Below are 22,819 nucleotides of genomic sequence, written 5' to 3'. Positions count from 1 at the left end.
CTGTGTCTCTGTGTGTGTGTCTGTGTGTCTGTCTCTGTGTATGTGTTTGTGCATCCGTGTCTGTGTGTCTGTCTCTGCATGTGTGAGTGTCTATGTATATGTGTGAGTGTCTGTGTATACATGTGTCTGTGGGTGTGGGTGTGTGTGTCTGTGTCTCTCTGTCTCTCTGTATGTCTGTGTCTGTGTGTCTGCCTGTGTGTATGTGTTTGTCTGTGTGTCTGTCTCTGCATGTGTGAGTGTCTATGTATATGTGTGTCTGTCTGTGCGTGTCTGTGTGTTTATATGTGTGTCTGTGTCTCTCTGTGTGTCTGTGTGTCTGTCTGTGTGTATGTGTTTGTGCATCCGTGTCTGTGTGTCTGTCTCTGCATGTGTGAGTGTCCATGTATATGTGTGTCTGTCTGTGGGTGTCTATGTGTGTGTGTGTCTGTGTGTATGTGTTTGTCTATGTGTCTGTCTGTGCATGTGTGAGTGTTTCTGTATATGTGTGTGTGTCTCTGTGTGTCTCTGTGTGTCTGTGTGTCTGTCTGTGTGTATGTGTTTGTGTGTCTGTGTGTCTGTCTGTGCATGTGTGAGTGTCGATGTATATGTGTGTCTGTGGGTGTCTATGTGTGTGTCTGTGGGTGTCTGTATATGTGTCTGTATGTGTGTGTGTATGTGTGTATGTCTGTATGTGTGTGTTTGTGTGTCTGCGCTTGTGTGCATCTGTGTGTGTCTGTCCGTCTGTGTGTGTCTGTGTGTCCATCTCTGTGCATGTGTATTTGTTTCTGTACACCTGTGTGTGTCTGTGCACGTGTGCAGCTGTGTGTGTGTCTGGGAGTCTGTATGTCTGTCTGTGTGTACCTGGGTGTCTCTGTATCTGTGTGTCTGTGTGTCTGTCTGTGAGTCTGGATGTCTGTATCTGTATGTACCCATGTGTGTGTCTGTATGTCTGTGTCTGTGTGTCCATGTCTGTGCATGTGTTTGTGTGTCTGTGCATGTCTGTGACTGTGTCTGTGTGCGTATCTGTGTCTGTGCATGTCCCTGTGTCTGTCTGTCTGTGTGTGTGCATGTTGGAGGGACTGGAGCATCATCACCTTTAATCCTGCTTTCCCCTTCTCTCACTGCCCCTTAATCCACCTCCCCTGGGCAGACGGGAAGGGCATTTTCCCCATGCCCCTTCTCCATGTCGCAGAGGAGCCAGCTCTAATGCCTCCGTATTGGTATTTTTATATCCTGCTGACCTGTTAAAAATCTAAATGACTCTTTACGCTAACGTTTAGGGGTGTGTAACAGCAGCAGATTGCTTCCCGCTATAAATTCCTCATGGTGTGCTTCCCCATCCTACTAGGAGCACAGGAGTGGTGCAAGGATTACGCAGGGTGGAAGGTGGAAATGCTTGGAGAAAAGTCCTACTGAATTTCATTTGTCTGAAACCAGCAGATTTTTAGGTCTGGTCCTTTCAGAAAGCCGGCTCCCAAACTTACATGTAGCGCAGAAAATGTTAGTGTTAAATCCTATAGCCAACTTTTTTCACCCATCAAGGAAAAAAAAGTCGTCTAGAAATAATATTCTATAAAGCTTTTTTTTTCCACAGCAAGTAAATAGAACAATGGAAAACTAGAACAAAAAGCTAGAAAAAAGTAGGGCAATAAAAAAATAGAATAGCAATAAAATAGAGCAATCCTTTTATATGATCTGAGAAGTTAAAGAGCTCCCCTGTTTTTTAGACTTAACCATCTGTCTCCCAAAAAGGATTTGAATGGAATGTTTGTGGAAAATCATAATTAAATTGTCAGTAGTACTGACGAAGCAATACTTGCTCCCCAGTTTGACTGTCTGACCCATCCTGCCTGTTCTGCATTCTCCCCAGAGCCCATCACAGAGCATTTATTCACTCTTTAATTAGGACAGCCAGTGCGTGCCAATGGGATGCTCCGGTCATCCACTGCTAATGGCACTGGCTGAGAACCTGCCAGAAAGCTGGGGTCTGGTCCCTTGCCTGCCCCATCTTCCCCCTGCTCTGCAGGGACTCACTCCTGGCAGTCGTGGCACTGATTTAAACGATGACAATCTTAGGAGCTGGACTTTGCAGGACCGCAACTTGATAATATCGACAGACCAAGGTCCTTTATAGCTTCCTTTCTTCTTCGAATGCATCCCTTGCATCGCTTTCCAGTGTAACAAATAGGTGGACAGATTTGAAATGTCAATAAATATTAGAGCACCATTATTTGGCAGGAACATTGAATGAAAGCCATTAACTGGCTTTACTATAGTAAAGCAGGATTATAGTATTTAGGGCTGGCCTGGGTTGCCGTAGAGACAGTGATGTGGTTAGACGACTGGATCCAGATCCTACTTACTGGGGGTTTCGGCATCCTGTAGTATCCTGTTGCAAGAGGATATTAGGGGCAGCTGGCTGCTAAAGAAGGGTATAATAAAACTTGAAAGGAAATCCTGTGATTTCTTTTAAAGTAGCATTAAACTCCTTTTTTTTTTTTTTTTTTTTTTGTTTATTGGTTGGTTGGGTTTTATATCTTCTGCGATCCTGTATGGATTTTGCAGGGTTTTTGCTGTTTATCCCTACTGAGATTCTGCAGCATTGCAGTTAGGAAGCTAGTTCTTTTCCATGAAACAGAAGCTGAGAAGTCATGTTATACCTCTTTGCATCCCTGGAAATACCCATTTCAAAAATGAGCTCATTTTCATTGTATTTGATCTCGTTAGCCTTCTAATGTGGCATTTGACATTTTTACGTCTGCTGCTTTACTTTTCAAGGGAATTGTCATCATCCAACTTTCTGCTTCATTTTTGGTCTCAGCGTTGTTTTGTCGGAGAGCAGGCATGATTAGTTCCTTTCACTGAAGCAGAATTACTTTATAGCAGTTCAGGATTTGACAACCAGTTTAACCTGATCTATGACTGACCTGTGCCTGAGTGGGAAGGGACTCTGCTCTTTCCCTAGCCTGGCCCATACATTCCCGCCCTCCTCCTTGTGCCAGCACTTGTAACCATGTGAAAATACAGTGAATGGCTAGAGATTTTTGCCTTCCTCCTGCAGTTAATTAAGCAAACACTCAGTTTACTCAGTATGTGCTTGTTGGCATTATGAATGGGGCTGGTCCTGTGACCAGAGCATGCAACTCTGTGCAGGATCAGGCCCATACATGCTGCGTTCTCTTTAGAGTGTTGACAATTACGTGGCCTTTTCTCTGTCCTCATCCCAAAATGCTCCTTGGATGCTAACCAGCAGTTTTGGCTTTGAAAGAATTCCAAGACTAGGTCAGTATTGTATATGGGTGATTGAGTGTTAATGCAAAAAAGAGTTGGCGAGGTCCTTTGTTCTGCACTGCACATTTGGTGCTTTCCAATTTCTTGTACCTCATCAGTGAGGACGGCAGGAATTCAGGATTGGTTAAGTCAGTTTATTTAGTGCAAAACAAGCTGAAAAAAAATCCAGTAGTTCTACAGATTTTGCAGTGCGTGTCAGAGGGAGAAGAAAGATGTGTCACGTAAATGCCTTTCAGGTGCGATGTTTCACGAGCTGCCTCTGCTATACTTCTGGCTAAAACAGACGAGTTGACAGCCTTTTTTAATTCACTCGGAAGCCTTCCAGCAACTGCAACCTTTCTATACACATCCACGTAAGTTGGACAAGCAGCTTCCATGCTGTTATGTTGTCTGTCACAACACGATTTGAATTAATTAATAGTACAGAAGTTATTTTACACGTACACATTCACAGATTAGAACAAGCTGTTTGTTGTTTTTCTGGACACTGATTCCTCCAGGATTATTTAAGGAGCAGAGTAAGCTTTGCATGTGGATCCGTAACTGCTGGAAGTCTTCGTGACTTTTGAATTATTTCAGACTATCAACCTGTCAGAGATCTGCAATCATTACATTTTTTTTCCTGGAAGCAGTTCTGCTTTCCTCTCTCTCTCCTGTAAGTAGATTGGAAGAACAGACCCTAAGCTCTGGAGATAAACTTATTATTTCCGTGACCCATATTTTAAAGTGTTAGACAGTAAGAACCAGAAGCCAACCCTTTGCTACAGGAATGGCACGCGAACAATAAACGTTCTGATTCAGTCAGTCAAAGACAAATGCCTTCATGGGAGAGTTCTTCTCTTATCCTGTAGCTTATTTTCATCTCTCCCTTACTGCACCTCCCCACATTACCTCAGTTGTAAGAAAGCTGCTGTACACATTTGTATGTACAATGTAGGAAATCCAGACGTTCATGAAGTTAATGGGATGTTTCCCTTGACTATAACAGGGGTAGGATTTAAAGTGGTATCAGTCTCTGGCCTTATCTAAAAGCTCTGTGGAACTTTTGTGGAAGTTTCTAACTGCAGGCTACCAGCACAAGCCTCATTCTCTCTGAAGCCATGGAAATGGCTTTGTGCACAGGCGACGTATTTTTTTATTTAATAACAATTATAGAGTCCTGAAGAAGTTTGGTTTTCACAGCAGGCACAGAAACAGTAAAATAAATGTCATTTGAGTGCATTCCTTTGTGAGCTTTGAAGTTAGTAAGTGCCATACATCCCAGTAAGTTTTACACTGTGTTAAAGGAAAAGGAGAGCAGAGACTGTTCATGTGTTTCCAGATGATAAAACTCACTGATGCTGCTTCTTGTTGCTCAGGATGAGTCTATACCACTCGTTCTCTGTGAGAGAAGGCCAGAAGGCTGCCTTTATTATGGGCAACAGCGTTGCAAGGATCTATTAGATTGTCATCTCCACCATGGGACAGCGTCCCTGGCAAGACATTTTGCAGCCTCACAGGGAAATGAAATATTTCTATTTCAGCCCCCAAATCAGGCATTTTTTCAGGGTACAGTTGCTGAAAAGCTTCAGTGTCCACTTTTAGGAGATGTTGTTCACATTTATCTAATGTCTCGCCCTAGTCAGAAGCAACCAAACTTTACAGTTGCAGGTGAACTATCAAAATCTCAAAATAGTCACAAACTATAAACCACAAACCCTGAATGTGGTTTTTCTCACACCTCCTAAATTATAACCATAAACCCAAACACCTTTTTGCCTCACATCCTGGTTTGAAGGTCATAGCTCTTACTCCAGGTCCTGACTCTTCAGCTCTGCTCAGATTGCTACCTAACAAATGCAAGAATAGCACCGTGACTGTTGAACAAGATGCAAATTTAACTGCATGCATTAACAAGCCTTTATCTTGTAGCACCTGAAAAGAAAATGTTTGAATCATAGGTTAGCCAGCCATACACCGTCTTTACTTCTCTGTGTTGAGAAGTCCAAAAGCAGATGGGACGGTGATGAAGTAGCTGTGATCATCATCACCTTTCATGATTCTGCTGCCAGTCTGTATGTCTCTTCAGAAAGAGTGTGGATCATTCTGGGAAAACAGAATGCTGCCAAGTCAGCTCATATAAAAGTGCAGAAGGCAGAATAGTGAAGTCCAAAGTGAAAAGCAGCATGTATTTTTCCTCAAAGATGATCCATTTGACACCTGATTTTCCATCAAGGTCATTGGCCAAAACTGAGAAAGGATAGAGATGTGAGATGGATGATTTGAGCAGAACAACGCTTTGACCTACTTCAGCCAGAATTGGCTTGGTACAGCAGTAAAATTCTTTGGCCTGTTCTTGCAGGGATAAGATTAGATAACCAGGGAGTCTTTTCTGTCCCTTCAATTCAGACATCTTAACTCTTACCCATTGGCCCTGTTTAGTGGAAAAAAAAAATATTGTGAGAGATATGGAATTGTTTGCACTAAACTATAAATGTAAAAGTTGAGAATAATCAATGCAGACAGAAAGCTTTTGCCTGAACACCCAGACATAGCATATGAAATTCACATTATAGTAAAAAATGTTATGCATCCAATGCAGGAAGTGTCAGGTCATGGAAATAAAGAGTATTTTAATAGAAACCTGTCTTATTTCTGTCTCAGAATGGCCAGCAACTGTTACCTTCTAGCAATGTAAACCATGCATTGCACTCAATTTTCTCTTCTTCCCTTGTTCAGTTTTGATGACCACATGGAGTAGCCTCGTCTTTTTTTAAGGCCTCAGTTACATCGCTGCTGTTAAAAACACTGCCATTGTTTGGTGAAATCTGTGCTGACAGCCTACAGGTATTTCTGATAGTAAAGTCTTGCCAATAAACCCAGGATTCTTCTTTCTCTCCCTCAGTAACATTTTTTATTGTTTCTGTGAAAAGTAATACAGATTTGGTCTGAAGGATTGTGACTGTACTCTCATAGTCCTGATGGTTTGGGCACATAGTAGACTTCTGGGGGTTTTACTTTTGTCAGACAAAGGAAGGAGCAACACCAGGTTTCCCGTCGGGCTTAGTCAGGGCTCTAAACATTGTAGAGAAAGGCGAAGTGGCAGCAAGAGTCAGTTCTGCTATCTTTTAAAATAATTCAGGTTTATTTTGGAGAAGATTCTGGGCTCAGGCACCTAAAGGAAGAAACAACACCTCCACTGAACCACCACAGTCTTTGGTATTTTTCTGCTGGCTGCTAGCCTTTGGTAGCACTCCTGTGCTGGCTTTTGAGGATCCCAATCAATTGGCATCTAACTGTACCCACACGATGCGTGTGGGTGCGCAACCTGTGCGTATCTTGCAGATTCCATTCCAGGAGCTGGTTACAGGTGGACCAGCAGTGCCGTACAGCTCAGTCTCTGCCCTTGCAGGAGAGCTGGGAGGTGCATCCCACCCACAGATCAATATGGCCTCAGGCTTTACCCTATGTCTCTCCACCTTGGCCTGATTTCCATGAAATAACAAATAAGTCAGGCTTCCATGAGTCACCTAATAGTTCAGTTATAAGCTGAACAGCAAACTTTACCAGCAGAGAGAAGCCTGTGCAAGCTAATTCTTTTCCTCCTTTCAGATTAGGGCTGTTGTGCTGGAGTCTCTTTTTTTGCTATCTGATCTGGCTGCCTTAGGTCTTATATCTGTGTTGCATTGCCAGCTGCCAGATAAAACTGCCCTCAAAGTCAGCCTTTGCCATGTTTAGCATTGCAGCACATCTCTCCATCTTTGAATCCAGTCCAAAGTCTGTGTAGAGATAACACCTGCAGAAACCTGAAGTTATTTTGTAAATCTAAGTAGATGTCGTGTGAATTTTAGCTGTGGCTAGAGTGACTGTAAACTTTAAGTTTGGAAAAGTATCTAGGCAAAGAGACAATATATGATCTTCAAAAATGAGAAGGGTGCCTCACTATGTCTTGGAAGGACCTCTGCTTTTCTAAGCATCGCTTACTTAATTTGTGAAGAAATCGATGAGCCTGTCCAGTCTTTAAAATTGGGTCTTTTCTCCCCTTTAGTACCTGATTTGTTTGTCTGGAAACAGACATGTTTTCCTTATTCCCTCCTCTAGAAATTTTACTTTATTTTCCTAAGCATAAGTCTCAGGAGAATGGGACTTTATTGGCTTCCCTTTGAAGTCTATTGTTACTCCTCAAATCCTGCCTTTTTTTTTAATCACAATGGTGACATACTTCGGCAGATTTCTGGTGCTTTGAGCTCTGCGATGTGTATGTCCTCTCCGTAATGATATTAGAAGCAAAATTCAGTTTTATCTTGAGGAAAAATTTGAATTTCCTCCAAATATATTGGTTTATCTTCTGCATTAAATGTAGTACATAGCAGGCGCCTTGCAAGAATACAGTACATTCATGGGGATCAAATGCTCTTCTGGAACGCAAAACCAAACCTGACTTTTCTTTTATTTTCAAAAATTTATCTGAAGAAATCTGCTGGTTTGCTTGCCTTGGCTTCTCAGTGGACGTTCTCCTCCTCCTGTGTTAGCACCAACATTGCCAAAGCGTTTTCAGAGACTTTGAACATGTTTGCAATGCTTTATTTGTTGACAACACAGTTTAATGCTGGAAAGCATTTCTGCAATCACCATTACAGCAGTTAACCCCATTAATGCTCAAGGAGGCTTTTAATCATCATCACAAGCTGATGCTTTGCTCGCTGGCAGCAGTCCTGGTGTTCGGCTATTTCCAGAGCTTAAGGTCAGAAAGAAGCACTAGATCAGCTTGTCTGCTCCTGTCAGATTTTCTTCCTTCTGGATTCCCAAATGCCTTCCAGCAAGGCATACACTCCTGGTTTCCTTCATCGCATCAGAATAAGGGTCTTTCCATGTCAGATCAAATGTCCACCTACCCCAACATCCTGCCTCCCACATGAACCATAATCCACTATTGAAAGAAGTGTGTAGCAAGATAAAAATGTTCATTTTCCCATGGGATACAACTTTCTCTTTGAATATTAATACTGTGACTATTAGGATCCTCCTAAGCTGGGTGCAATTTTAGATGTTAGTATGCATTTGGTTGCCTTCAACAGATTTCCCTTTCTTGGGCTCTTTCTTCGCTCTCCCCATCAATTCATGTGAACTTCCAGTTTCCACAAGATGCCGTGGTGATCTTTTTTTCTTTTTTTCCTCAGCAATGTACATATTTGACTTTGTTTATGCTTCCACCCCTTGGTTTGCTTAGGGCTTTCTCTACCAGCCTAAGAAGACCATCAGTATGTATAATTATCGTGTGCCTACACTTGTGCACAGTCATTGAGTCACAGAGCAAACATACCAAGCCCTGAAGAAGTATCAGCACTGCATTTCTCAGGGTGACTGAGGCTTGCTGTACCTGTTCTCAAAGCTACTGGCACAAGCCACCTTCTCTCCAAAGCCATGGAAGTGTGCCTGTGTGGTTTTGCCTAAGCTAGGATTCACCTTTCTTTTGCTCAGGACTTGGCTCAAGACTGGCACACGCTGTATGGACACAGAGTAAGCTCGTGTCTGGTTGTAGAGTGCTGTTGTGAGTCTCTCACTGAAGTGTTTTTCTTTAGCTCTTAAATAATTTAGTACTTTTTCTCTGTTCTCCCAGAGAATATTTTTTTAAATATTACTTCCAAAACGTAAAACCTGGAACACACATGCCTCCATCCATCCATCCTGTTCCATCCTACTAATGCTACAGATGAAAGGTAACCTTTTCCCTACTCCTTATTTCCCGGTCTGCACATTCAGGGAGTGCCTTCATCCTCTCAGCTGTAGCACCACACTGATATGTGGTAGACAGCTGTCCATGTAATGTTGTGGTAGCTGGGTCCAGATACGATGAGACTAAACAGCCTTCAGCTTATCAGAGGCACGGCACATGCTTTTACTCTATATATAGAACTGTAATTAGGAGGCCATGTGTAGAATGAGAATTGTAGAATCGAAGAATAGTTTGGGTTGCAAGGGACCTTATAAAGCATCCAGTTCCAACCCCCCTGTTGGGAGCAAGGACACCTCCAACCGGACCAGGCTGCTCAAAGCCCCATCCAACCTGGCCTTGAACACCTCCAGGGATGGAGCAGCCACATCTTCCTTGGGCATCTGTGCCAGTGCCTCACCACCCTCATCGTGAAGAATTTCTTCCTAATGTCCAATCTAAATCTTCCCCCTTCCAATTTAAAGCCATCCCCCTTTGTCATATCGCTCCATGCCCTTGTAAAAAGTCCCTCCTCAGCTTTCTCGCAGGCCTCCTTCAGGTACTGAAGCTGCTCAAAGGTCTCCCCGGAGCCTTCTCTTCTCCACGCTGAAGAACCCCGACTCTTTTAGCTTGTTTTCATAGCAGAGGTGCTGCAGCCCTCCGATCATCTTCAGGACCCTCCTCTGGACCTGTTCCAACAGTTCCGTATCCTTCTTATATTGGGGATTCTAGAACTGGACACAATACTCCAGGAAGGGTCTCAAGGGAGTGGAGAAGAGGGGCAGAATCACTTCCCTCACCCTGCTGGCCACGCTTCTTTTGATGCAGCCCAGGATACGGTTGGCCTGTGCCAGCTCATGTCAAGCTTCTCATCAACCAGCACCACCAAGTCCTTCTCTGCAGGGCTGCTCTCAATCACATCATCCCCCATTCTGTGTTCAAACCATGAATTTCCCCGACCCAGGTGTAGCCACAATTCTCCATAATAAGTTTTGTTATTTTCACTAAGATGTTGTCCTGCTATTTTGTCCTGATTTGTAGTGCATAAGTGATGAAGACATCCCATCAGCCCTGGAGTTTCCCCCAAAGATTTTGTCATATCACTCAGAATCTTGTTTCTGACTGTTATTTTTGCTAGACTTTCATTCTTCTATGAGATATTGGAAAGGACTTGCCCTTAACCTTTGCTAGACTTTGCTTTTGTGGGCGTGCTATTTCCTTTTTGGCGTGATAATTCCTGAGAGACACTGCTCCTCCTTGACTACTTGTGAAGAATCTATACTGGAAGGAACTCAAAAAGATAGTTTCCTTTATAGAGGATGTTTGTCTCCATGGATATCACTGCTAGGAAACCTTTTCTCTTGCCATGACGACTGCTTAGAACTTGTATATTTTCAGTCTTGATTTGCTAGCTAGAATATAGATTTCATTAGGATTTTGATAAAAAGACTTACTTCCTTTCTGTCTCTCCCCTCCGTGGCCCAAGCACACAGCCTTTCCTCCCTCTGAATTTCTGTTGAAGAACTGCTGCCCACATGTTTCTTGTGTGGTCTGTAATCATAAGCTGCATTTTTAAAGGTTTATTTTTCTTGATAGCTGTATGAAATGTTTGCAGTTATGAGATAAGCCCTTTCATACCTCCGTTACATGTTGAGAGAAAACTTCAATGCTTTGAGAGGTCACAAGGAAGCTGCATAGGCAGCTTGGGCTACAAAAGACGTACATCCAGTAGACAAGGCAAGAGATTAGGATTATATTGTAACCTCAAGCTTGAGCACTCCTAATTTTAAAAAAGGGAAAGAAAAAAAAATTCTTCCTGCCAATCTTCTTGAGGTGAGCCATTGAAAGCAATTTGATTTTTCCTGCAAGTGAGAGGTTAATCAAGCCGTTAAGATCTAGGGTTTAAATCTGTTGTAGGATGCAAGATTTCAAGTGCTGCAAGGTCTTTCAGAGAAATGGCATCTCTATGCTCTAGATGTTTTTGCCAGCTATGAAGAGACTATTCCCCCCCACCCCCAAAGTGTAACAGACCATTTTTATAAGTACACAGACCTCTCTACACTTTAGACTGCCCTCCAGAAGATTTTGCTGAGCTGGATGTCTTTGCATTGGCCTGTTCTACTTTCAAGAGTCATCTTTTTAGTTTTTAAAATAAATACAAGGGATGTTTTCTCTCTTTTGATGATCCTACCTCTTTGGACTCCTTAATTATCTCAATCAGATAACGCCCCTGTCCTGAGGGAATTCTCTACTGGGGTAAAACTTGGCAGTACAAGTTCTTAGAAAAGCATTTCCCGGGCTAAGGTGGAGCAGAACGGCTTTCTGTCAGTTCTGAACTGGTGTGGTGTCTCTTGGGGAGAAGAGCTTGCTTATGTAAATGAGAGATGTTTATGATAGGGAAAGCACTGCTTTTATTTACCCTGGGTCTGAATCAGAGCAGTTTTCCATTTGTGAACAGTAAACCAATTCCTCCCACATGTGCATATTCCCTAAAGAAAGTTGGTCTTGCTAGAGGACAGGGTTTGGGTCAAAGGTTATTGGCACTGCACAAAAAAAAAGAGAGAGTGAACAATTCAAAACAAGCATTTAATTGGATTTTATCAGAAGAACTGCCAAATTAACAGAGTGCCAGGAAACTTTACCTGCAGCTTTTCATTACAGTTGCTCAGAAAAAGCTGTGTTTTCTTATCTGTGCTGTTACTTGAGTAATATCTCACAGCATCTGAGGTTGGGGGCACACATCCAGGATATTGTAAGTGTGTCATTGCCAAGTCTGTAAATACAGTTCATGTTTGCTGGCAGTTCCTCTGTCCATTAACATTACATCATCCCTAGACCAAACCCATGATAATGAAAACAGTCCAAGTAATTCAGCTTCGGACTTCAAAGTCCCCAGTTTAAAAGGTGACATCAGTCCACAGATGCAGTGTACTTGGAACAGCTTGCTTCCTTTTCCAGTACCTATCGTGTTGGTGAGTTCTGAAAAAAAGTGCTAAACCCACATTTGTTTTAAGCCAAACACGATTGCTAGGAGCTCAGATCTTTTTGAATCAGCACAGCTATCAAGTGTCTTCTGCAATTCAGTAATTTTCGAATGTTCTGTGTCACCAGAACAGTGATACAACTCTTTGATCACTGTAGCTAAGAAAAACATGAAGGACGAGTTCAGTATTGTATTTCCATCAGCCTTTTTCAGCTTCTTCCTGTTTTATTCTAAATCCATGACCTTTTAACTCCAATTGGTCATGTTGCTCAATAATGGGAAGGTTCTGCAGCTGCTCAGAATTGTTTTTTCAGCTTCATCTTTATGTAATTCCTGTGCTTTGTTTTCAGCTAGACAAAGGTGCTGAGATTGCTGGAACAGTCATTACTCTGTCATTGACAAAGTCAATGACAAACCCTCCAAACCCTCCTTTAGCTCTTCTAAGTCTTCAGCTTCCCTGTAGAGTTCCTTGTAGCCCGAATTTCATGTGATACTTTGATACGTTCCTCCTCATGCTCAGCATGAGTTTCGAAATATTCTTGGTAGCTAACTATAAATATACCAGAAAACCATTTTCTTCAGAAATCTGCTTGCCATTAGCGAGCTGTGCCATCAGCGCTTCTTCCTCCTTGTGATTCCTAATGAGGATGTTACCACTGGTGTTTGTTAGGTCTGTGGTGGGTGCAGCTTCTTCTTCAGTGACATTTCAGTGTCAAGTCATGAATCTTGGCCTGTATCAGGAACAATGTGGCCAGCAGGACCAGGGAGGTGATTCTGCCCCTGTACTCGGCATTGGTGAAGCCTCACCTCAAATCCTGGGATCAGTTTTGGGCCCCTCATTACAAGAAAGACATTGAGGGGCTGGAGTGTGTCCAGAGAAGAGCAACAAAGCTGGTAAAGGGGCTGGAGAATGAGTCTTACGAGGAGCAGCTGAGGGAATGGGGTTTTTTTTAACCTAGAGGAAAGGAGGCTGAGGGGAGACCTTATCATTGTCTACAGCTGCCTGAAAGGAGATTGTAGAGAGGCAGGTGTTGGTCTTTTCTCCCAAGTAATAGGTGATAGGACAAGAGGAAATGGCCTTAATTTGCACCAGGGCAGGTTCAGGTTGGACATCAGGAAAAATTTCTTCACCAAAATGCTTCTCAGGCACTGGCGGAGGCTGCCAAGGGAGGTGGTGGAGTCCCCATCCCTGGAGGTTTTTAGAAGACGGATGGATGGAGGGCTTAGGGATCTGGTTTAGCAGCGGATGTGTACATTTGGACTCTATGATCTCAAAGGTCTTTTTCCAACCTAGTGATTCTATGGTTCTAAGCCAAGCATATATCTGAATATGGGAAAAGTAGTGATTCGTGTGCTTTAGGAGGCTCTCAGCCTTTCTATTTTCAGTACGCAAGAAAGTTGAAAAGATCACCTTTTTGTGGATGCTGTTTTTAACATCTTTGAATAGTCTAACTGTTGATTTTCCCCCAAGACATCATACAAGAAATACTTTTCTCTGTACAGAGATATTATTGGCATTACAGTTACTGGTTTTGATTTCTCACATTTCACTTGCAAAATCAAGCAATCAACCTGAAGCTCCTCATTCCATCTTGTGGAGGTGGAACATAATTAGGAGAAGTTAGGAGAAGTGGTCTCAGCAGTGAGGTGTGTCTGGATCCAGGAACGATTATAATATTGAAAGCAATGAGGGGAAGTGTATTAGCACCCTTTGAATGTTTATGATTGAGGAGGTCAAACTATCCAGAACTGTAGCAAGATAAGGGCTGAATATGGGGGCACTCAGCCCAAGAAAGAGCGGGGAAGGCAAAAAATGTTCCAATTACTTACTTATGTTGCAAATTATATACCATTTTCTTAATACAACAGTACCTCAGAGTTTAACATTCCAGGTGTTTATCTTAACCATCTCCAAAAGACCTCTGTCTTTGCTCCGGTGTCATTTACAGTATCTGCTCTCAAACAAAGTTGATCACCAGGGCTCCAATTGGAAAGGTTGGAGCAGAAAGTAGGTTAATCTCAATGTCTACAGCATACTAAATCTTAATAGAAATGGTTGCATGATGAATTCAGTACTGTGAACACTCGTTGGAAAACAAAACCACATCAACAAGGAGGCCGCCCAGTTTAAGTTGTTAATGAACCAATATATATTCCACAGACACACTGAGCCTACACACAGACCACTGCACTTCTCCCTATCTGCTTAAAGCTGCAGAAGAGAAGTCAGTAAAGTCTAACCTACTGAGTTTGGGTCTGGACCTCAGGGACTTTGCCACAAAGGCTATCAAAAGTTCATAAAATGTCATTGAAAGTTCCTAAGTGACAGATTATTAAACACCCAGATGAGAAATACAAGGTTTGTGAAACTACTCATTCTGATGAAATTCTGTTATGGCCTCAAAGGCTCAAATATCCAGACATCAATCCCTGGTATTGATTTGTTGTCCAACTGAATGCCATCAAATGTAGTAGAAAGTCCTTTGCAGGGCAAGTGCACAAAATATAACCCTGTAAGCGAAGTCTGATAGTATCATTTAAGTGAATTTTGCTTGCGCAAGTATGGGCTTGTACATTTCATGTCTGCGTCAGGAGTTTCCAGACAATATCACCTTTCAATTATGCTTTCATTAAAAAGGCATGAAAATGTTAGATTTTCCTAATATTAATTTACTAGGGTAAATAAATTACCTCTGCTGAAAGGAAGTCACAAGGCATACTTTACATAGAAATGAGTGTTTCTTGACTGGGAAAAAAATGCCAATTGGGATTTTAATGGAAATTAGTAGCCTCCTTAAAAATAGAATCGGAGTTGCAGATACTGACTAAGTGGAAAGGAGTACATTTGGACAATTTTCATGTGTTATTCATCAAAACTTAACTGAGTCTGCAAAATCTGTAAACAAACACGAAGGCAAACAAACAGCACTTTGTTAAATTCTAACCATTACATTTGTGGAATGAACGTGCAACTGGGTGGTGATGGTGCTGACAGGGACTAACCTACTTAAAGCTGTGCCCTGCAGCCTGCCATTTTCCCAGAAGAAACTTCATGTTCTAATTGTCTATTGTGATTTTTGCTCGCTTCCACTTCTTATTAACAGAAGCTGTAACTCTTTCAGACATAGAATTGCTAGGTTGAAAAAGACCTTTGAGATCATCGAGTCCAATTGTACCAGCCCACTACTAAACCAGATCCCTGAGTACCTCATCTACCCGTCTTTTAAACGCCTCCAGGGATGGGGGCTTCACCACCTCCCTGGGCAGCCTCTGCCAGTGCTTGAGAGCCCTTTTGGTGAAGAAATTCTTCCTAGTGTCCAATCTGAACCTGCCCTGGCACAAGTTGAGGCCATTTCCTCTTGTCCCATCGCCTGTCACTTGGGAGAAAAGACAAACACCCACCTCTCTACAATCTCCTTTCAGGAAATTGTAGACAGTGATCAGGTCTCCCCTCAGCCTTTTTTCTCCAGGCTAAACAACCCCAGTTCCCTCATCCGTTCCTCGTAAGACTTGTTCTCCAGCCCCTTCACCAGCTTTGTTGCTCTTCTCTGGACACACTCCAGAACCTCAATGTCTTTCTTGTAGTGAGGGGATTCAAGGTGTGGCCTCACCAGTGCTGAGTAGACGGCCACAATCACTCTCCTGGTCCTGTTGGCCACTCTGTTCCTCATAGAGACCAAGATGCCATTGGCCTTCTTGGCCACCTGGGCCACTGCTGGCTTATGTTCAGCCAGCTGCCAACCAAAACCCTCAGGTCCTTCTCTGCCAGGCAGCCTTCCAGCCACTCTTCCCCAAGCCTGTAGCTTTGCACGGGGTTGTTGTGTCCCAAGTATGGGACTCTGCACTTGGCCTTGTTGAGTCTTATCCATTGTTCTTAGCCCATCGATCCAGCCTGTTCTGTAGAGCCTCCCTGCCTTCAAGCAGGTTCACAAAAGGCAGGGTTCACAAAAGGCAGGGTTCTTCTTTTGGGTTCACAAAAGGCAGGTCTTGCCAGACTAACCTGATCGCCTTCTATGACAAAGTGACCCGGCTACTGGATGAGGGAAAGGCTGTGGATGTGGTCTTCCTGGACTTCAGCAAAGCCTTTGACACAGTTTCCCACAGCATTCTGCTTGGGAAACTGTCAGCCTCTGGGCTGGACAGGCGCACACTCTCCTGGGTGGAAAACTGGTTGGATGGCCGGGCCCAGAGAGTGGTGGGAAATGGTGTGAAATCCAGCTGGAGGCCAGTGACAAGTGGGGTTCCCCAGGGCTCAGTGCTGGGTCCAGCCCTGTTCAATGTCTTCATCAATGACCTGGATGAAGGCATCGAATGCACCCTTAGCAAGTTTGCGGACGACACTAAGCTGGGTGGAAGTGTCAATCTGCTGGAGGGTCGGGAGGCTCTGCAAAGGGATCTGAACAGGCTGGACCGCTGGGCAGAGTCCAATGGCATGAGGTTTAACAAGGCCAAATGCCGGGTCCTTCACTTGGGGCACAACAACCCTATGCAGTGCTACAGACTGGGAGAAGTCTGTCTAGAAAGCTGCCTGGAGGAGAGGGACCTGGGGGTGTTGGTTGACAGCGACTGAACATGAGCCAGCAGTGTGCCCAGGTGGCCAAGAAGGCCAATGGCATCTTGGCTTGTATCAGAAACGGCGTGACCAGCAGGTCCAGGGAGGTTATCCTCCCTCTGTACTCGGCACTGGTGAGACCGCTCCTCGAATCCTGTGTTCAGTTCTGGGCCCCTCACCACAAGAAGGATGTTGAGGCTCTGGGGAGAGTACAGAGAAGAGCAACTAAGCTGGTGAAAGGGCTGGAGAACAGGCCTTATGAGGAGCGGCTGAGAGAGCTGGGTGTGTTTAGCCTGGAGAAGAGGAGGCTGAGGGGTGACCTCATTGCTCTCTACAACTACCTGAAAGGACGTTGTAGAGAGGAGGGTGCTGGCCTCTTCTCCCAAGTGACAGGGGACAGGACAAGAGGGAATGGCCTCAAGCTCCGCCAGGGGAGGTTTAGGCTAGACGTTAGGAAAAAATTCTTTACAGAAAGGGTCATTGGGCACTGGAACAGGCTGCCCAGGGAGGTGGTTGAGTCACCTTCCCTGGAGGTGTTTAAGGCACGGGTGGACGAGGTGCTGAGGGATATGGTTTAGTGTTTGGTAGGAACGGTTGGACTCGGTGATCCGGTGGGTCTCTTCCAACCTGGTTATTCTGTGATTCTGTGATTCTGTGAAGCAGACCCTTCCTCCCAGTATTATGTCATCCACAAACTTTCTAAGGGTATATTCAATCCCTTCATCCAGGTCACTGATAAAGGTGTTGAATAGAACTGGCCCCAGCAGATGAACCAGGCACAAAGAAGTCTGATTTCCATCTCCCTAATGCATTACAACTACATATGCTGTTACATACATGTCAGCTTGTATTTGTCATAACAACAATAAAACCCCTTTGATGTGATTTGTAAACAATTAGAATCTGTTACCATCTTCTGGTCACTTTAGGATACTGTGGGTATTCTACTAAAGGAACATAACTCATAAAATCGATTTTAAAACTAATCAACTTTTTAATCTTTCTTTCAAAAAGGGGGAACACGTATGAGGAGAAGCGAGATGAAGAAACCTTCATGAAGGTCATTTAAAGGAAAACTTGGCTACTGAGGAATCTCCTTCCAGAATAGGTTGCAACCACAACCTTCCACTGAAAGAGGTGCACAAGGTGAATAGATTATGATAGTACTCCGAAGTATCTGTTGTTAAAGACATTTTCCTTCATTTCCCAGCACAGAGTAGGGACAGTTTGCCATGAAAAGGATTCTGGGCATGCAAACTGCTTAAAATTTTTGCATAGCAACAGGCAAACCAGAATTGCTTTCATATTTGGGATGATTCCTCCACCAGAAAGGGGTCAGGTTTTCAGGAGATATGTTAGCATGGGTGGCCCTGGGCAGCGGAAGGCAGCAGAGCTGCAGGATGGATGTTCCAGGGAAAGGGAAAGCATGAGTTTAGCCCCAGAAGCCAGAGACAGCCCTGCCTGTGAGAAGGGTAGCTCAAAATGTTATTACGGAATGGTTTGGGTTGGAAGGAACCTTAAAGATCATCCAGTTCCAACCCCTGTGCTGTGGGCAAGGACACTTCCTACCAGACTGGGCTGCTCAAGACCCCATTCAACCTGGTCTTGAACACCTCCAGGGAAGGGGCATCCCCAGCTACCTTGGGCAACCTGTGCCAGAGCCTCACCACCATTGTGAAGAAATTCCTCCTAATGTCTAGTCTTAATCTTCTCCCCTCCAATTTATAGCCATTTCCCTTTGTCCTGTCACTCCATGCCCTTCTAAAATGTCCCTCCTCAGCTTTTTTTCAGGCCTCCTTCAGGTACTGGAAGGCTACTCAAAGGTCTCTCTGGAGCCTTCTCTTTTCCAGGCTCAACAATCCCAAATTCTCTCAGCCTGTCCTGATAGCAGAGGTGCTCAGGTCTGAGGCACCTTCATGGCCTCATCTGGACCTGTTACAACAGTTCCATTTCCTTATTAATGTGGGAGAATCCAGAGCTGGACACAAGACTTTAAATGGGCTCTCACAAGAGTGGAATAGAGGGGCAGAATCCCCTCCATCACCATTCTGGCCATGCTTCTTTCGAAGTCTTATGAGGTGTTGCTGAGGGATCAGGTTGGATGGGGCTTGGACAGCCTGATTTAGTGAGACATGTCCCTGCCCATGGCAGGGGGCTTGGAACTGCGTGATCTTTAAGGTCCAAACCCCTTCCAACCCAAACTATTCTTCTATGATTCTATGACTTGGGGTTGTTTATCCTGGAGAAAAGGAGGCTGAGGGGACACCTTATCACTGTGCACAACTATCTGAAAGGAGGTTGCAGCGAGGTAGTGTTGGTCTCTTCTCCCAAGTGACAGGTGATAGGATTGGAGACAATGGCCTAAAGTTGTGCCAGGGCAGGTTCAAATTGGACATTAGGAAAAATTTCTTCACTGAAAAGGTTTTCGGGCACTGGCAGAGGCTGCCCAGGGAGGTGGTGGAGTCCCCATCCCTGGAGGTGTTTAAAAGACGGGGAGATGAGGTGCTCAGGGATATGGTTTATGAGTGGACAGGTAAGGTTGCATTCAATGATCTCAAAGACCTTTTCCAACCTAGCAACTCTGTGATTCTATGATTCTTTTCATGCAGCCCAGGATACAGTTGGCCTTCTGGGCTGTGAGTGCATATTGCTGGCCCAATATTAAACTGGAGGATTGCTCTGTGGGGGAAGGCGGGCAAGGGAGAGTGGGGCATGGCCGTGGGAAGCTGAGCTCTCTCTGGTCTCCCTCGCAGGTGATGGCAGTTCTGCAGCGGCTGGGAGCGCCCTCCACACGGCGCTGGTGCAGGTAGCGTGGCTCCATGGAGGGCAACGGCACAGCGGAGGAGGAGGACAGCAGGGCCAGACATGGCACGCCCCAGCCGCCCAGCCCGTGCGGCTTCAGCTCCTCTCTCTGCTTCAGCGCCAGCGCTGCTGACCCGCAGCCACCCAGCACCGGCGTCCGGGTGGTGGAGAGCCAGTGGGACATCAACAACGCCACCTGCCAGCCAGAGGAAGAGAAGGATGAGGATGCTGTCGGTTCGCAAGAGCGGCCGACGGAGGAGCCCGACCTGGTGATCGAGGTGTCAGGGCGTCGCATCCGTGCGCACAAGTCGGTGCTGGCGGCCAAGAGCGACTACTTCCGCGCCCGTGCCTCGCGGGACGTACTGCGGGTGAAGGGCGTGAGCTACGGGGCGCTGCGGCTCCTCATCGACTACGTCTACACGGCCCGCATGGGCGAGGTGCGGCACGACAACCTGGCCGAGGTGGTGAGCGGCGCCCGCGTCCTCCAGATGCCGTGTGCTCTGCACTGCGCCGCCGAGGCCATGCGCGCCCAGCTCCGCCTCGACAACTGCTACCAGCTCCTCTGCCTGGCCAAGAAGCAGCGGCTGGCGGAGCTGCGGGAGGCTGCCTACCGCTTCATGAGCGACCACTACCTGGAGGTGCTGCGGGAGCCCGGCGTCTACGGCCGCCTCAGTGGCACTGAGCGGGACCTCATCTTGCAGCGGCGCATGGAAGCCGGCCGGCCCTGCTTGCTGGTGGCCGAGGTCAGCGATGCCTTTGAGCGGCCGGTGGGAGGCAGCCGGCCACAGAGCCGTGAGAGCAGCCGGCCGCAGAGCCCCTCCTCCGTGGTGTCGCTGGAGGACAGCGGCTCCCTCATCCACCGCTACCACGAGGCCAGCGGCGAGTGGAGGGTTCTGACGCGCCTGCCCGAGGAGGCTAACGCCAAAGGCTGCGCCATGTGCGTCCTCCACAACTACCTCTTCCTAGCAGGGGGCATTGCGACAGGGACGGCGGGCGGCGAGCCCCGGGCTCGCCTCTCTGACAAGGTCTTCTGCTACAACCCTCTCACCGACACCTGGAGCCAGGTGCGGCCGCTGGCTCAGCCCCGCTCACAGCTCAAGCTGCTGGCCCTGGACGGTTACCTCTATGCCGTGGGGGGCGAGTGCCTCTTCACCGTGGAGCGGTACGACCCACGGGCCGACCGCTGGAGCCCTGTGGCACCCCTGCCCAAGGGGGCCTTTGCTGTGGCTCACGAGGCCACCACCTGCAACGGGGAGATCTACGTGTCGGGAGGCTCCCTCTTCTACCGCCTGCTCAAGTACGACCCCAAACGTGACGAGTGGCAGGAGTGCCCTTACAACAGCAGCCGCCGGCGCTCCGCTGACATGGTGGCCTTCAAGAGCTTCATCTACCGCTTTGACGTGAGCAGCGGCCGTGGTGGGGAGCAAGGTCCAGGTGGTGGGACTGGTGGTGGTGTGGAAGTTTTCCGGTACAACACGGTAGCCAAGCGCTGGAGCCAGTGTGCCAGCCTGCGGCCCAGCGGTGGCCCCATCCAGCCCTTCCGCTGTGCCCCCTTGGGCAACACCATCTACTGCGTCAACCGGACCGGCACCCTTCGCTTCAGCCTAGCCCAGGACGGCGAAGTGGAAGCGGATGGTGGGCTCAAGGGCACTTTTGATGGGGAGCTTCTTAAAGCTCCTTTGGATGCCAAGGGTGTCCTCTTACCCTTCGTGCTCACCCTGCCCGAGAGGCTGGACAAAGCAGGGGACCAGGAGGGCTCCCTCCCACTGTGAGGTGTCCAGCCTGAGTCTGGCTTCCCAAGTGGGGAGCTGTGTTGCAGTTGGGGGGGACCCACAAACTCCTCCATACAGAGGGGACCCTCTCAGGTATGTCTGTAGAGAGAAGGGGCTCCCGCTTTCCTCCTCTCCGTTCCCAAGATGTTGAGCTGGAAGAACGTGGTTGTAACTTGGTTGTAACTTGTGTGTAACTTGTGTGCGCTGTGCTTTGTGTGGAAAGCTAAGCACATGAAAGGAAAAGCTGCTATAAAGGATAATCTCTGGATTTTGTTTGTGCCAATTCCTAATCTGAGAAAAACTATCTTACACCTGGATTTCCTGACTAGAGTGTTGTAATGGGACCTTACTGTTAAGTGTTGGTCACGTGTTTACAGGTAGCTGCAGTCTGGGCTGGAGCCATTTCTGTTTTCTTTCTCTCTGGGATGATGCGGAGGGATAAACACTGCTGGCAGCTTAGTTTAGCTGCACTTGGTTTTGTGTTAAACCAACTATTTCCTGTTAGAAAAGTATTGGAAGTTCGTCTCCATCACAGCCTTTCATTTCTTGTGTAGTAGATGGTTTAAGGAAGTCATGGCACTGTGTGGTCCCAGGAATTTCAGCCACAATGAATGATTAAACAGACACCAGACTTCAAGTTTTAAGCAACGCAAATGTGTGCCACATGTATTTGGAACACAAGAAGGGCAAGTTACCTTTTTAAAGTGTGGTGTATTATAGCAGATATGAAATGTTTCATTCTTTATCTGAAAAAGGCAATGTTTTCTGTGTAAAAAGACATTGTTTTATTACCTTTTTTTTATCAGAGATTTTAAAGCATAACAAAAACGAACCGAAGCTCTTCAGACTGCAACCAATTGACATGACCACGTATGCCGCTAGAGTTGGGGGAAGTATTTTGTACTTCAGCTGCTCTTTGATTATCTGCAAGTCAAGGAAAATTAACCTAAACCAAATGTAAATTTTTTGCAACTGGCTGGAGACAGTTTAAATGTTTCACTCTCTGTTCAGTATCCCATGGCAAGAGGCTTTTCCAACTTAATGCAAGACTATAAAAAGGAGGATGTGGAACATAGGAATGCGCTACACATGTTGAGTATGTTGTGCACTAGCATGATGTTATTTCCTTATCATTCGATGGAGAGGCTGCTTTATTTATTTCCATCTAATGACTGCTGTAGTCAATAAGTCCTCGTTAATTGCAGTACATGCTGATATGTTATCAGTGGGATTCTGAGCACTGTTTGTGGAGCAGCATCCTAACAAGACAAAACCATACAGAGCTGCTTCTTCCCTGTGGAAAACCAGAGCATACTTTTCGTCATGTTGCTTAGAACTGGAAAAATGTAAACCCTCTATGCAGACAGATTGTATTGAAATGGGCACATGCATTTATTTTATACATTTTATATTAAAAAGTCAGTAGGCAAGGCAAGTGTTTTAGCTTTACTGTAAATCACTGAGAAACCTTCTCTGAAAAACGGAACCAGTGTTTTCGCTGTTGGTAATCCAGCCTAGAACTGGCATGGATTGTGGAAGGGAATTGTTTATACTCAGAGCTCTAGTAGGTTCATATCTTAGAAAGACATAGGGACGTTACATCAAAGAAAGCAGATATTTTTATGTTTTATTAAAATGTTTCTGTTAAGCAGGACATTAGCATTCTTATATGTTATTGCTAGTTCCAAAGGAAGGCAGCAGGTTCTGTCCTAAGAGACACCATCTTCACAAAAGAGAATAATGAAGCT

The 22,819-nt window shown here is 45.6% G+C and overlaps 1 protein-coding gene across 1 annotated transcript; it reads left to right on the top strand.

Annotated features, from left to right (window-relative positions):
- The first annotated feature begins 17,514 nt into the window (after positions 1-17,514).
- Positions 17,515-21,425, top strand: KBTBD11 (kelch repeat and BTB domain containing 11). Its single transcript, XM_069851588.1, has 2 exons — positions 17,515-17,643; positions 19,251-21,425. Exon 2 carries the CDS (start codon positions 19,317-19,319, stop codon positions 21,069-21,071), a length of 1,755 nt encoding a protein of 584 aa, XP_069707689.1. The 5' UTR covers positions 17,515-17,643; positions 19,251-19,316; the 3' UTR covers positions 21,072-21,425.
- Positions 21,426-22,819: the final 1,394 nt, after the last annotated feature.

Source organism: Phaenicophaeus curvirostris, chromosome 2 (genome assembly GCF_032191515.1).
Source record: "Phaenicophaeus curvirostris isolate KB17595 chromosome 2, BPBGC_Pcur_1.0, whole genome shotgun sequence".
In the NCBI taxonomy this organism is placed as follows: Eukaryota; Metazoa; Chordata; class Aves; order Cuculiformes; family Cuculidae; genus Phaenicophaeus; species Phaenicophaeus curvirostris.
Note: the sequence above shows the minus strand (reverse complement) of the source record. Positions and strands in the feature narration are given on the sequence as shown.